Raw genomic sequence first — 16,663 nt, forward strand, 5'->3', positions numbered from 1 at the left:
CGGGTGGGAACTGTTGCTAAAGTCCAACCTCATTTAATCTCAGGTGGTATCTGGAATTCAGCTGGAGTTCGTAGGGATGGCGATGATATCTGGATCCCGCTCTCTGGCCCTATCTAGTTAGGGCATCCCTCAGGATTAGGACAAACAAGGTCCGGCGTGTCAGAAGAGGGTGGGGGTGACAGATATTATGGTGAAGCTTGCTCCACTAGCCTCGATCTGTTCTTTTTGTATTTTCCCCCAAAGTCTCTTTAAAGACCCAAAAAGGGAGTGATGGGTGGAATAGCCCATTCCCTCACTATTTTGTCCACCAGTTAGGCCTAATATACAACACACCAATTTTGGTTCATTAATTTCCAATTCCACGTGTTCTGTTTTAACCAAGCATGGTTTCAGCATACTCCCTGAACCATCTCGGCAGGCTTTTTTGTTTGGACTAATTCAGTTTTTCCTGTTTGGTTTTCTTGCACCTGTTCCCACCACCATTTGTTGTTCTAGGTTGTTGTGACATCTTATGAACTTTTACGTACCTTTTACAGTGGGGCTTACAACTAGAGTACATTGGTAGGCCCAACTACCACAACACCTCTCATCCACGCTTACTCCAACTTAAAACAACACCATCTCTAATGAGACAAGAGCAAGGGGATATTAAATAAAATTGAAGATGGCAAATTCAAAACTGGTAACAGGAAATTACTATTCCACATCAGAGACAACTAGATTGTGGGAACTCATTGCCAGTATATACAACTGAGGCTAAGAGCTCAGCAAAATTCAAATAAAGATTGGGCATTTGTAGGGAAAACAAGAATATCACAAGCTATAATAATAACTATTACAAAAATACATTAGAACTTTGGAAGAGACCGAGACCCTCAAGGCATAAAGTAACTCTAAATCAGGGGTAGGCAACCTATGGCATGCGTGCCAAAGGTGGCACGCGAGCTGATTTTCAATGGCACTCACACTGCCCAGGTCCTGGCCACCGGTCCGGGGGGCGCTGCATTTTAATTTAATTTAAAATGAAGCTTCTTAAACATTTTAAAAACCTTATTTACTTTACATACAACAATAGTTTAGTTATATATTATAGACTTATAGAAAGAGACCTTCTAACAACATTAAAATGTATTGCTGGCACGTGAAACCTTAAATTAGAGTGAATAAATGAAGACTCGGCACACCACTTCTGAAAGGTTGCTGACCCCTGCTCTAAATATTAGGTCAGAGGAAACTCTCTCTGAGGACATGTTATCCCATAACTGTCCACTAGAGGGGTTTCTTGCACCTTCCTCTGAAGCAGCTGGTACTGGCCTCTGTTGGAGAAAGGATACTGAACTAAATGGACCCCACTGATCTGATCCGATTTGGCAATTTGTATGTCCCTATTAAATCAACATATTCTATGGGAATAAATTAGACAAACACAAACTTTAATTTAGCCTTGTTTTTCCAAAAAAGCACATTTTTCTGATCAGGAATTCAGTTGAAGGGTCTCACTGTTCTTCCTCTGCTGTATGACAACCTAACATCAACATATTAAAATACTTCAAAATAATTTGTGTAATAGATTTCAATGCGTTAAAAACATCACATTAGCTAGAAAAGGCTAGCTTACTAAGGATGCTTATGGGTCTGATCCTGCAGACATTTCTTCAAATGGAAGCACTCACAGTAGGAAGTACTAAATGTTTGCACAATTTAGGTTCTAACAGAATTTTTAAGTTTCATAATTACTAGAAGGTAACAACAAAACAGTTAAAAAAATCATGTGAAAGATCTGGAATGCAGCAGAACTACAGTATTAGTTTAGATACCAAACTGAACAAATGATATTTTAAAAGATACACAAGCTCCAAATCAACATTTTTGCATTTCCAAGTGGAAAAAGAGGCAAGAGAACACTTAACCAACCACTGGTATTATATATTGTTACTACAGAAATTCCTTTTAAGAACATACAAGTCTACATTTACTTCTCCCAATGGTTCTTTACTACTCCTAGCAATACTAAGGCCTCATACATCTGTTTATGTGTAGACTCTTGAATGCATAGAGGTAGTAGTTTTCATAGCTGTTAACATACTGCATTAAACAAACATTTATTTCTCAGAACTACAGTTTTGTTATTTGCTGGAATGTCCCTTTAAAACATAATTTAAAGGATTTTGATATTCACACATACTCTCAGACAGACACAAACACACCACACCATACCACACACAAAATCCACCCTTACCAAAATATTTTTGAATCTATCAGGAATCATAGATTTATTGGTCTTAATTTTCCATAACTGCATTAAAGGAGACTGAAACATCATCTTCCGCTGTGTCAAATATAACTGCAGACAACACGTACTGATTAGTTTTATTAATGCCACAAATTGTTACAAATTATGTTCACTGCTGAAAAATCAAATCGCCACCTTGAAAGAAATAATTAGGAAAATTATAGCATTGTGTCATTTCTAATTCAATCATGTTTCTAAAACAGTGAAAATGAATTTCAATAATTTATTTTAAATTGTTGTGGGGTGACCTTCAATAGCTTCATTAACCTTACTGGTCGGAGCATTCTTCATTTCAAAGTTTAAAAACCGATGCAAGAAGTGAGAGAAGAAAAAAAGAGCTGTGTTGATTGTTCTTGCTCAACAGTGGCCTTTTGAATTCAGTAAGCCCCTCCCTCCCACTTCAAGCACACTGCAATTTTTGCCTATGCAAAAGTACTTTCTAAGAGTGTTAGGAACGTTTCTCCAGTACAGAAACCTTTAAAGAATTTGCAAAAACAACTACAAATTGGTTACTGACCCTGCCATCACCTTAAAAAAATGTCAGGCAACCAGAGCTACCCATTGGTGGATCCAGTTATTACCTACAACTGCTCAAATGCAGGAACACTTTTGGCCCTTTAAACAACAATTAAAAGAATAATCTGATTTAAAAAGCAATAATATTCCCTCAACAGAGGCCAGCGAAAATCCTGTCTTTGCAGTCATAGTATTCTTTCCTTGATTTGATTTAACAATGGTTTAGTCATTTCTGCCATGCTTACTGCAATAAATAATTCACAAAATGTCACATATCATTCATGTAATGAAACAAATCCAGGTCTACCATCTCATTTGTCTTTCCCAGATAATTTTTTTGCTGTAAGAGAGACATGGCTATCGGCCAGCATTCATGCTCTTTTTTGTTTTTAACTAAAGGTAACATAAAGGACAAAGGTTGTTGGTAGTTCAGGGCTAGAAAGACTGATGTCCCCATAACAAACCTAATAATAGAAAGCTTACAGATCCTATCACTTCATGCTACGTTTCCTAGAACCCTACAGCGCTGATGTTCGCCGTCAGCCATTTATATTAATGATAACTATCTCAGTGCACCAGTGCATTATAAGACAAAAATAATGTCTGCTGTGCTACCTATCACCGAAAATTCAAAACACTTTAAGACTCTTTCCCAATACTCTAACTCAATTATCCAAAATTATGTGCCTAGGATTTTAAATGAAATGGCATACAAACTGTCTGTAGGATTATTTTGGCTCACAGTTGTCTCAACTAGGACATGTACAAGAAATAATTTTCTACTAATCCAACACAAACTAAAAATAGCATATTAAGTACTGTACATCCCTCGTACTTATACCTGTGTTTTCAAGTCATATCCATTAGTTTAACTGCCCAACCCAAGTAATTAAATACCAGTGTCATCACCACAAAGGTAACAGGTAAAGAGAACAAAGTAATTCCACTCTGCCTCTTATATGAACAAGAATTGCCAGGTAAGCTCAGATCCCACAATCTTTGTAGTTGGCAATAACTGCAGGAAGCAGAAGAGACACAGCATGACTTTCATCTTGAACTCACAATACTAGTATAGTTAAAGAAATCTTGTTGTGTCTTGTAAACTGAACTGATTTGATAGAAAATATGTTGACTGAATAAATCCGGAACCTGAATAGGTTTTCTGATTGTAGAAGATAAATACAACTAATAATTTTGCTACCAACTTTAAATTAATTTTAAAAGCTCATTTTTTTAAAGAATGCAGTTACTAATTATGTTAAAAACATGTCTAGTCAGATGAGCTATTAGAGGTTGCATGCCACCTGTCCAAACAATGTGCCATTGTTCCTTCAATACACCTAATTAATCAAGAGCCATTTTTCCCACCTATTTACTTTGAGAGCCAGTGAAAATATTGTGATATATATGATTTCATTTTGTTTTTAAATATAGTAATTTAATGTTTCTAAATTGTATTTTCTCTTCAAGAGATTCTGACTTACCAGATCATGCAGAGTGATCATCACTAGTAAAATTTCCAAGGTTTAAAATCGCCTCCCCTCCCATTTCTCCTCAGTTTGAGAACTTTGTACACTACCAGGTTGGATAAAAAACAATTATTTAAACTAAAAAAAATCAGATTTTATTTAAATCAGTTTTTTTTACAAAATGCTTTTTGAGGAAAAAACCTAAAAAGATCATTTTAATTAAGATATTTTTGAGCTATAATGTATAGCATCATGGAATAGGTATTATAAATTCTAATTCTATACTATGGGACAATATATTCATGTAATGTTTAAGAAAAGTTTTGTAAATGAATTCCAATACTTCATGGATTAGGAACCCAATCTTATGGGGTTCCACAGGCTTCTGTAGAGATTATTTAGGTTAATCTTTCTATCTACACAATGGGACTCAGTGCTCAGTCTAGAGCAGTACTTCTCAAAATTGGGCTGCCGCTTGTTCAGGGAAAGCCCCTGGCGGTCCAGGCCGGTTTGTTTACCTGCCGCGTCCGCAGGCTTGGCCGATCGCGGCTCCCACTGGCCGCGGTTCGCCACTCCAGGCCAGTGGGAGCCACGATCGGCCGAACCTGCAGACACGACAGGTAAACAAACCGTCCCGGACCGCCAGGAGCTTTCCCTGAACAAGTGGTGGATCAGCTTTGAGAAGCACTGGTCTAGAAGATACCATCAGAGATGCTTAGTTTTGCAGTTCTCAAACTGTGGATTTGTGTCTCCAGAGGTATCATGCTTGTTAACAGCAAAAACGTTTTAAATAATTATTATATAGAGGTAAGAAATAACAGACCTCAACTCTATTGTCCCTCTGCAAATTTGTGTACACAGAGTCAATCCCTTACCTCTCTCTAAAAGTGCAAAGTTTCAAAAAGTTCAGTGAATAGAAGATTGTTGGGGGTGGAATAGATTTGGACAAGGAGAAGAAGTCTGGAGATAAATGTGAGAAGTGAAGGATATATGCTTGTTTTGTTAAAATATTATATGTTGCTGTTGATGAAAAAAATCCAGAATACTTTATGTTGTTTTAGTTAAATAAAACAATTTAAAACGTCTGCCTGGTGTTGTTCTCCTCCTAATACAGCATGGCAAGAAAATCCTCCAAATATTAATTATTAACCCGTTCAATTGGAGATCGTTCACCTCTCAATGACTTCATAAATATCTGCTTCAACTACTTTTCGTATATGAAATAACCAAACAATCATTCATTTTCTAATATAGCTGTAAATCTAATCTGAAAAGTTTAGAAAATAAATCACTGTTTAAAAATGTATAGTGTGTACATTCTAAAAATGAAACTTACATCTATCTCTGAGTTGTGAAGGATATGCATTAAGAATATAACAACCAACAAGAATGCACTTTTATGTAGAAATCCAATATTGAATCAAGTCTTCCTGACTAGTGATTTAAATCATGATTTGATTTAAATCAAATCCACCCTGTGTGTTACTGATAGTTTGTGAAGATTTCAGATGCTAAAACAGGAGAGGAGGGGACTTCCAACACACTCTCCTGATATATGTTAAAAAAAAAATTAGGACTCGAGGCATTTTCTACTATTCGTTAATGTGAGAGTATCATGACAGAAAATAACAGAACACCACTAGCCATCACCTACAGCCCCCAACTAAAACCTCTCCAGCGCATCATCAAAGATTTACAACCTATCCTTAAAGATGATCCCTCACTCTCACAGATCTTGGGAGACAGGCCAGTCCTCGCTTATAGACAGCCTCCCAACCTGAAGCAAATACTCACCAGCAACCGCACACCATACAACATAAACACTAACCCAGGAACCTATCCTTGCTACAAAGCCCGATGCCAGCTCTGTCCACATATCCATTCAAGTGACACCATCATAGGACCTAATCACATCAGACACGCCATCAGGGGCTCGTACACCTGCACATCTACCAACGTGATATATGCCATCATGTGCCAGCAATGCCCCTCTGCCATGTACATTGGCCAAACCGGACAGTCTCTACGCAAAAGAATAAATGGACACAAATCTGACATCAGGAATCATAACATTAAAAAACCAGTGGGAGAACACTTCAACCTCTCTAACCACTCAGGCTATGGCTACACTTAAACTTCAAAGCGCTAAGTGTAGTCAAAGCGCCAGCGCTGGGAGAAAACTCTCCCAGCGCTGTCCGTACTCCACCTCCCTGTGGGGAATAACGGACAGCGCTGGGAGCGCGGCTCCCAGCGCTAGGGCTTTGACTACACTGGCGCTTTGTAGCGCCGCAATTTGCAGCGCTGCAGAGGGTGTGTTTTCACACCCTGCTGCAGCGCTGCAAATTTGTAAGTGTAGCCAAGCCCTAAGTGACAGACTTGAAGGTGGCAATTTTGCAACAAAAAAACTTCAAAAACAGACTCCAAAGAGAAACTGCTGAACTTGAATTAATATGCAAACTAGATACTATTAACTGTGGCCTAAACAAAGACTGGGAATGGTTGGGTCATTACACCAATTGAATCTATTTCCCTATGTTAAGTTCTCCTCACACCTTCTATGGGCCATCTTAATTATCACTTCAAAAAGTTTTTTTCCTCCTGCTAACGATAGCTCATCTCAATTGATTAGACTCTGCCTGTTGGTATGCATACTTCCACCTTTTCATGTTCTCTGTATGTATAAATATCCCCTGTCTGTGTGTTCCATTCTATGCATCCGAAGAAGTGAGCTGCAGCTCACGAAAGCTCATGCTAAAATAAATTTGTTAGTCTTTAAGGTGCCACAAGTACTCCTATTTTTTTTGCGGATACAGACTAACACGGCTGCTACTCTGAAACATGACAGAACATGTGTAATTCATTTGTATTTTAACATCTTACTAGGTATCTAACTACCATTTGTGTATACACCAGACTACTGTAGTTAATCAACCCCTTGAATGTCACAAAAATACTAGAATCCTACAGTGATAGTAATTTCACTGCCATCAATAGTTCTGAGACATGCCCATGGGGAACGCAAGTGCCCTCCAGCTGCACACTTCATGACCTGGAGCTAGGCAGCAAGCTGTCTCTCCTACAGTACATACCAAAGACAAGACTGAGCTATAAAATAATAAAAATGTTTTATATAACCACTGAAGTAATGTATCTACAATGTTCAGCACTTTGTTATTTCAACTTTAATAAAAAGAACTATTACTATTTGCTAAGAGGTACTTTTTCATTAATGTTACAAATACAGTAACAATGTCGAAGAGGGTTCTACTCAACACTCACAATTTCAAAGTATGACATTGTTATGTTAGTTAAACCAGTGCAAGTTGTTTTTAGACAAGACTTAAGTACCACCATCACTGAGCTTATCATCTACCCTATGCAACCTGTACTTATAGTTTTCATGAACCACAGGTATTTGTTCTAAGAAATTAATGAGCTTTTCCTAGTGAGCCAAATTAACAGTTGGTGTAACTCCACTGGATTTTAATGAATTTACACTAGGACAAATTTGCCCAAAGGGTCAACAGAGCTTGTATTTCTTTTCATTGGTTGCTAATGACCTTATGGAAGTTGCATGTTCTTCAGACACTCTCCATGTTACTTAAGATTGGGGTAGTGTGTTGGTGTTTAAAGGTCATATGTCAAACCTATGAGAGATCTTCCAGAAATTCTAAATTCCCAATCCTGCAAACTCCTATGCCAGTGAGTAGCTTCATACCTTCGTGTAGTTCCACTGAATTCTATTAGACTATTCTTATTTGTACAGGGGCAGCACCTAGATCTCCAATCAAAGGTTAAGATATTGTGCTAGGCAGACTCCTACCATGCTCAAAGTTACTTATGTTCTTAATGAGAGTCCATATTACAAATATACATTAAAGAAATCAGATTTTTAAATTTGTGCTTTTTTAAAATACAAGTTTCTAAAGAAAAAAGTTCCAAATCTTTTTGAAAAGTCAAGCTCACTATTGTCCCACAAACTCCCTTATATCAAAACTTCACCTCTACTAGAAAAGAGTTAAGTATTTTATATATATTATATACACAGACATGATACATCTAAATTCTGTGGATACAGACAGCATGCGAGTAATCTCAGGCTGAAAAGAGCTTTTTAAGCAAGTTAGATGCTGGGGTCAAAACTGTTTAAAATGGAAATTGCCACGACCTTAACTGTGGATCCCATGCCATGGTCCCATAATCTGTATCCTTCTGCAAACTGCTAAACTCTATTTACAACCTCATGAAAGACTTCTAAAAACATTCCAATTAGAAGCATAAATCTACTTTCTCTGGCATTTTCTATATTTCCATAATGTTATTAAATGGCCCCTGAAGAGTCTGCTTTTAATTTCAGTTCCTATTGAGACAGAGGTCTGCATATATAGACCACTGTCAGAGCCAAGCTAACTGGCACCCTTTTACTGCCTCAGAAGTAGGGTGACCAGACAGCAAGTGTGAAAAATCAGGACAGCGGGTGGGGAGTAATAGGAGCCTATATAAGAAAAAGACCTAAAATTGGGGACTGTCCCTATAAAATCAGGACATCTGGTCACCCTACTCAGAAGACAGGCCAAGGACCAAATGGGCCATATTATTTTGATGGTTGATCATTGATGAGGCACATTGGCATGGTATGATGAGTTCTTTAAACTGCATTTCCCTAACTGCACCTGTTGTGTCGATAAAGAGTAGACTATTCTCTAGAACTGATAACCCACCTCCTTACTTTTACACACACACACACACACACACCATTTCTGCTCATGCTTGTTTGTCATCTAAAGTCAAACTGTCTTTCTGACATCACAGTTGATTGAAAGAATGATTATGATGTCACGGTTAGGATTTAGGTTTCAGGTGTGTAATAAAGAGAAGCAGGTGCTTGGAAATACTTCTGTTAAAAGTTCTTTAAATATATAGTCATACCACCATTACCAGCTTTTTATCCAAGGGTCTCAAAGTGCTTTAAAAACATTCAACTGCCTGAGCCTCCAACACCCTTGTGAAGTAGTAAAATGGGGATAACACTTTTTAAAATTGGGAATCGGAGGCAGACACACACTAAAGGTCAAGGTCACACAGCAAGTCATGACAGAACCAGGTCTTCTGACTCCTAGCCCTGTGCTTACCCTTAAGATCACTTTTCTTTTTAGCTTAAAAGTGCCAGAATGCACCTAAGCTCAAAGTAGATAGGCCAACATGTATTCACCTAGCACTTGCATTTTTAGAACAGATTCCCATCCAAAGCCCTTATTAATTACTGTAGAAACACTTCACCCATCACTGATGTGCACTCTGGAAGTACACAGTTCTCAGCCACACTATTTTCCCCTAATGTTTCAAATCAATATAGAATGTTCAGTAGCAACATTCACTAATTACAGTTGATGGAATTTTGTATAATAGGTACACACCTTTATGAAAAAATCCTAGGTTTACATGCGTAACATTTTAGTGGGGGAAGAAATGCAGAAAACAGCATACACTAAAAGATGGTTTCTAAATGGGATATTTTTCAAGATTTTCATGAGGCAGCAATAGGTTTGTCAAACAGGAAGAGAATGTTTCAATTTGTACTAGTACAGGTGAGCTCACAAAAACTACTACACCTCTACCTCAATATAACGCTGTCCTCGGGAGCCAAAAAATCTTACCGCGTTATAGGTGAAACCACGTTACATCGAACTTGCTTCGATCCACCGGAGTGCGGAGCACCGCCCCGGAGCACTGCTTTACCACGTTATATCCAAATTCGTGTTGTATCGGGTCGCGTTATATCGGAGTAAAGTTGTACTCAGACAACAGTATCCAATTTCTCACTTTGGATGTCTAGAACAGCGGCTCTCAAACTTTTGTACTGGTGCCCTCTTTCACATAGCAAGTCTCTGAGTGCGACCCCACTTATAAATTAAAACCACTTTTTAATATAGTTAACACCATTATAAATGCATAAGGCAAAGCAGGGTTTGGGGTGGAGGTTGACAGCTCGTGACCCCCCATGTAATAACCTTGCAACTCCTTGAGGGGTGGTCCTGACCCCTAGTTTGAAAACCCTGGGTCTAGAATATGAAAGATGCTATAAAAAGTCAAATTCTAGTCTATTTCAAATGAAACTATCTATGTTCTACACATGATTCAAGAGATTAAAAATAAAACCCTACACTAATCTCTATAATGATGTATTACATCTACCACAGTAACATTCAAATGTCCCACTCAGGACGATTGCCCCGTTGCACTCGGCACTATACAAAATACACATATATGTAGAAAACTTAAGATTAAAATTCACCCCATGTGCAGGGGACCGCCTCAAGAGCTAGGCATGAATTGAATACAATTTTAGCAATTTAAGTCAAAATAAGACTTAAGTAATGCCAAGGCCTTGGGTTGGTTCCCTACAATGTTAACCCGAAGTCTACTATCTCTTGAATCTTACTCTTTGTCTGGTTGCAATTTATAACCACATAGACTGAAACCTAAACAATAATCTCCTGCCACTGTAAATCAGTATTTCCCAAAGTGTGGGGCACACCACCCAGAGGAATATGCAAAGAAATAGCTGAGAGGTGAAAACAAATCTCACAGTTGTTCTCCAGTGTCTCAGCTTTCATTTTTAAAAAAGTCAACCTCAAGCTGTTATGGTTGTGGAGAAAACCACGACCTGAGTGTAATGGAGGCAGAGAAGTCTGTCTGAGTCTGCAGACAGCCTGAAACAGTAGTTCTGAGATGTCAATTCCCTTAATCATTTCAATGGGCATCCATTCAGATGCCAAGGATGATACTTCAAATGTCAACATAATTATTTCACTGTTCATCAGAACATGTAAAAAAAGCATAGAATTAGCATATTATGAAGAATATTGCATGGCAACACTGAAGGGAGTCTAATTGATTTTAAATTTCTTGAACAGAGTCTCATTTTTCAAAATTTCATAACTTCAGTAACTTCTCCTCACACCATCCTTTCAAATGATACTATCAAACTGAAATTTAAGTAACTTATTAAAATTCCAGTTCCTGAGTAGAGCAACTTCCTTTAAACAAATGTGCCATTTTTCTTATATTCACTTTTAAAATATATGCTTATAAGCATCATTTGAGTTAAGGAAAGGAGCTTCTTTCAGTTACAGTAATCTTAGGTGTTATTTCTAACCACTGTAGGTACACATACATTTTCCTCACAGAAAGGAGGATTTTGAAGTTGAGAGTGTCCCTTTAAATTGTGCATTTAAGTTTGGTAGGCATAAAAACAAACTACAAGTAGCATTAGTTATAGTCCCTGTACAAGCATCTCTTCACCAAATTTTAGTTATAGCCCAGTAATGGCATGCAATTTCTAGCTCTTGACCTATCATGAGTAGAAACATGGATCAGCATTCATGTTGAACTCCTCATCAGTACCCGTTCCAAGCCCGAGAAGCTAATAATCTAACCAGTGGACCAAATTCAGTGATGAATCCTGGTCTGCACCCACCTGAGGCACGTTGCGCATATGCTAAGAAAAGCCAACTACCAATTGTGCCAAACTGTACTAAATTATATGATGGTTTGGTGATATAAACAAATTAAAAGCTAGATCAACTCATCTTCACTTATGACCTAAGGTTGCATTTAAACCTAAAGTGTAGAGCAAGTACATTAATCCCATTGTGCTGCTGGATACGCTGACTTTAGTCAGTCCTGATTACTTACCAAGCAGGGAAAGTTTCAGAGTTAGAAGTTGTCATCTTGCAGTGGCCTAAAACAAGTTAATCCCATGTCCTGGCCACTCCCGCCAAACCACACCCCTTAGGGGAAGGCAGATTACCTTCCTTTTCAAGTGACCTCACAAAAAAGAAGGAAGAAGATTCCTCCTTCCCCTAGATAGCAAAGGGAAGGTTGGCTATATCACTCTGCCATCTTTTCCAGGCATCCCATTCAAAATAAGAATGGGGATGAAGAGGACAGTCTCCTCTTTCCTCATAAAAATCACTGAAAGCGCTGTAGAATATAGGACCTTAAACTTTTATGTTGTTGGAAAGGTTGAGGCTTTTCCTCATCTCCTCCCACACTGAACTCATGGTTCGGAGAGAAGAACCTGACAACTCCCTCGCCACTGGGAATTTTTGCTGAGCAGTCAGATCATAGCAGCTGAAGTGGTCAGATATGTGCTAAATAATATTCCTTTCCAGTTTGATCACCTTGTAGTTCTGGACTGCTACCAATCACTTGTTAAACCAGAAAAGCAAGTTTTCCCCATCAGCACCTCATCAGAATATCTCAGTACAAATCTAATTTATATCCAAGATGCTGTCAGATCTTTTATCACAGGAGGCACCCAAGTATATTATAATTGCCTGATACAAGCTGGAACTTTGCTGGAACTCTCAGTCATCAGTGGCCAATGCCTTTTAGTGGGTAGTTTAGGTATCCTGGTCCATTGCAGTAAGGTTTCCACATCAAAGCTCTGTTTCTGCTTTCACTCTTCACAATTGCAGGTTTGTTTGTTTTTTCCATCTACTAGTCACTGGCTTATGGAACTAGGAAGATGGAAAAAGGTGTCCCTCAAACTCCTGACTAGGTTTGTTAAGGTTCACTACACATGCTACCACCACTTTATATCTTAAAAAGGATCAGAATAGCATTAGATTTTGCCTAGCAAAAAGGACCTGCCTAAAATATTTCTGAATGTGTTACAATTTTAATTGCATCACGGAGTAATCACTTCTAATCTGCAGGCTAACCTTCAAGCAACCTGTGATCAGAAACAATTATAGAAACAGTTCCTCCTTTGGAAGCATTTGGTTATGCTAAAATTGCTGGGCAGAGTTTTAGTTATTTGAATTACACCTTCTGAAGAAACATGCAAGAACAGAAAAAAAGAAGACAGCAATGTAGCTTACAAGTTAATAGTCCGGGGTAGGCAACCTATGGCACATGTGCCCAAGGCGGCACTCAAGCTGCCTGGGTCCTGGCCACCAGTCCGGGGGGCTCTGCATTTTAATTTAATTTTAAATGAAGCTTCTTAAACATTTTAAAAGCCTTATTTACTTTACATACAACAATAGTTTAGTTATATATTATAGACTTGTAGAAAGAGAGCTTCTAAAAATGTTAAAATGTATTACTGGCACGCGAAACTTTAAATTAGAGTGAATAAATGAAGATTCGGCACATCACCTCTAAAAGGTTGCCGATCCCTGTTATAGTCTGAGGAAGCTATAGTTTAATACTTTTCATAGATTCCAGTGTGAGAAGGACCATCATGATGATCTAGTCTGACTTCCTGTGTAATATAGGCCATAGAACGTCCCAAAATAATACCTAGAGCAGATCTTCCAGAAAAACATCCAATCTTGATTTTAAAAACGGTGAGTAATGGAGAATCCATTGTTCCAATGGTTAATCACTTTCCTGGTTAAATTTTTACAGCTTATTTCCAGTCTGAATTTGTCTAGCTTTAACTTCCAGCCACTGGATCACATTATACCTTTCTCTGCTAGAATGAAGAGCCCATTATTAAATATTTGTTCCCTATGTAGGTATTTATAGACTGCAATCAACTCACCCTTTAATTTTCTCTTTGTTAAGCTAAATAGATTGTGTTCTTTGAGTCTATCACTATAAAGCAGGTTTTCTAATCCTTTAATCATTCTTGTGGCTCTTTACATCACCTAAACCTCTAAAAGAAACTACTGTCCACTACATCATCTGCAGTCAGATAACACCCTGAAACTTTTAAGGTAGAGTACAGACTTTGCCATTAGCCTGCTGTGTGAACATGGGCAAGTCATTTCACCTCTCTGTGCTTCTGTTTCTAATAAATATTGACCTCTTTGTAAAGCCCTTTGAGATCTACTGATGCAAAGTGCTACATAAAAAGCTAGGTATCATTATTGTAAAAGAACAAACAAATCCAGTGGAATGCTATAGATAATCACAAGGGAGTGGGAGAGGATTTTCTATTTAAAAGGAAAGGCTAACTAAATGTAATGAAAGACAGGTGGAGGCCAGGGATGTAGGCAAACTTGAAGAAAACCTAGTAACAGCCAAAAAAGAGCTCAAAATCCATTCAGGGACCAGCTGCCAAGGAAGAAAACAGAGAACACTCCTTCAGTGTTTTGTTTGGAGGATCCCCCTCAGTTCCCTCCAGCTTTCAGTGGGGCTTCACACTCAAGTCCCCCTATCTCTAGGGGATCTTAGGGCAAACACAACTTCAGCTTTACACTAAAGACTCGCAGATCTACCTCTCTAAACTGGATCTGTCTCCTTCTGTCTAAATTAATATTGTCGCCTCTTTCTAGCATCTTTGTTGAGGTGCAGCTGCCAAAGTAAGTTCAACGCCTCCAAAATTAAATTATTGATCTTTTCCTTCCCAAGATCTCCCACTATCCTCCCTGTAACTCAGATCTGTAATCAGGGCCTCATCTTTGACTCCAGCTTCTCTCAAGATCCACACAACTAGACTGCATCTAAATCTTACTGCTGCTTCTTGTGCAAGGTCCTCAAAATCCAGCCTCCAATGACTCACAAAAATACCGGGTTTGTTATCCCCAAAGAGTCAGTGTACACACCAGCCTGTTTGATTCAATTGAGGATCAGCTCCCATACTGAACAATCATAAGTTTATTATGTTAAGATTTAAGAGACAGTGAGCAAGGATAATACATGCTTTCTAGAAACCAATCTTAACTTTAACAGGCTAATCATATGTCTAAAAGCTGTCTTATTTACCTAAATGTCCTTTACAGTGCTTCCAACCAAGGCAAGATGGGATCCCCTTTTCATGAATGCAATCATACTGCCCAGTTGCTTTCTCAGGTGCAGGATAAAGGTGTGTCCATTTGCCTTCATCTTTTATCCCACAAATCCACTGTTTGTCCCCCAAGTCAGGATGACCCCCTCTCCTCCCTGTGATTATTCCCTGGTGTACTAACTTCATGCTGACTTTGTATGCAAATAGAGCGTTTGCTGTGTTGGTTTATAATGCTTAATTTACATGTCAACTGAGGCATACATCCTTTATGTGGCAGAAATATGTTTGTCAACCCTGCCTTGATTCAGACTTTTTTAGGAACATATTTTCAGGGTATACGTACACACACCCATCTAACACAGTATCTGTACAAATATTCACAACAATATTCATGACTGTTGTGCCTCTTTTTTTTATTGAAAACCTCACATGCCATTCTGTATGGATACATACTATGAAAGCAGTGTCCACTAGGTGTGATGAGTTTGTCAGACCTGTCATGAGTTAGTTACAGAAGAGGGAGTTCTTAAGGTCACATACTTGTCTTCACTTTTAGGCTTAACACCGCCTTATCAATCATCTCTTAAACACCATCAACTATTGCTTCTGTTGTACTAACATGCCACCACTTATCCTTGGGAAGGGCACCTTTAAAATCCAAAGAGACACTATATTATCCTTCTTCAAATCTCACCTTACAACATGCCTCTGCCACGATGCCTATAAAACATTTGACAAGGGGCAGGAAGCTAGTGTGCTATGATACTGCTTATGAAGTTCTTAGTCTTCCTGTTTCCTTGTACACCCCTGTTAGCTGAATCCTGTTGTTGTGTCTCCTCTTATACTTTGATTGTATGGAACTCTCTGGGGTAGGGCCCTGTCCTTTTGTTATATACGTGTACAGTGCCTTACACCACAGGGTCTCTAACTGCTCTTGCAATACAAATTATAAATACGAAGATAAAGCAGGATATCGGGGACACAGATGTGACCATACCAGCGATCAGACAGAGGCACACTTCAGAGCGTAGGGGCCTAGTAAGCATGACTGTTTTCAAAGCCTTTGGGAAAGCATATCCTCTAAGGGGACTGAAGCAACTTATTTCTTTAGTATTAAATTACTTCATTACTATAATGCTGTGCTTGCCCAGATGTTCACATAACTGCATATTTTCTATTCATAACTTATTATCAAAGTCATCCTACATAAATGTTGATAATATGTTTGCAGTGTAGCAAAAAATATGTAATATATAGCACAAGGCAATTAATCGTTTTGGGAAAATGTTTAACTGAATATTAAATTGATCACATATATGTTTTATTTAAGTACTCTTTTGTGGCAAGGTTGCTATCTGATTTGAATTGCCTTGGAATAAACAGAGCAGTATGGGCTTCCTGGGACCAGACTAAACACTTGAAATGTCATCTTAATCAGAAGAAGAACTCCAGTCATTGTGCTTCGGCAGTAAATTGTTTAATTTCCACACACCAAAGCAAATCACACAAGAAATAAATACCCTCATCCTCAAACAGAAAACCAACAACTGGCCTGTTTGCTTTTGAGACTTAAAAGGGCTAGAAAAAGGAGGCCAAGGAGAATTGATTTGAAGTCTGAAACAAGACAATGTCAAATGAAATGCA

The 16,663-nt window shown here is 38.3% G+C and overlaps 1 protein-coding gene across 18 annotated transcripts in view; it reads right to left on the reverse strand.

The window, feature by feature from the left end:
* Positions 1 to 16,663, reverse strand: part of KAT6B (lysine acetyltransferase 6B) — a 226,076-nt gene that overhangs the window by 96,931 nt on the left and 112,482 nt on the right. For 2 of the 18 annotated variants that reach the window (XM_039480896.1, XM_039480893.1), the window contains exons 1-2: positions 9,000 to 9,043; positions 528 to 623 (exon numbers count right to left, since the gene is read on the reverse strand). The exons of 10 other annotated variants lie outside the window; for them this stretch is intronic. Coding sequence is in view for 2 of the 8 variants with exons in the window: in XM_039480891.1 (XP_039336825.1) it covers positions 4,294 to 4,314 (21 nt within the window). In the remaining 6 variants the exon portion in view is untranslated. Of the gene's footprint in view, positions 1 to 527; positions 624 to 4,293; positions 4,385 to 8,999; positions 9,061 to 16,663 lie in introns of those variants that run through there. 6 more of the 18 variants (XM_039480891.1, XM_039480894.1, XM_039480899.1 and 3 more) reach the window with 6 other exon arrangements.

The sequence above is a fragment of the Mauremys reevesii genome, linkage group 7, assembly GCF_016161935.1.
Source record: "Mauremys reevesii isolate NIE-2019 linkage group 7, ASM1616193v1, whole genome shotgun sequence".
Lineage (NCBI taxonomy): Eukaryota > Metazoa > Chordata > Testudines > Geoemydidae > Mauremys > Mauremys reevesii.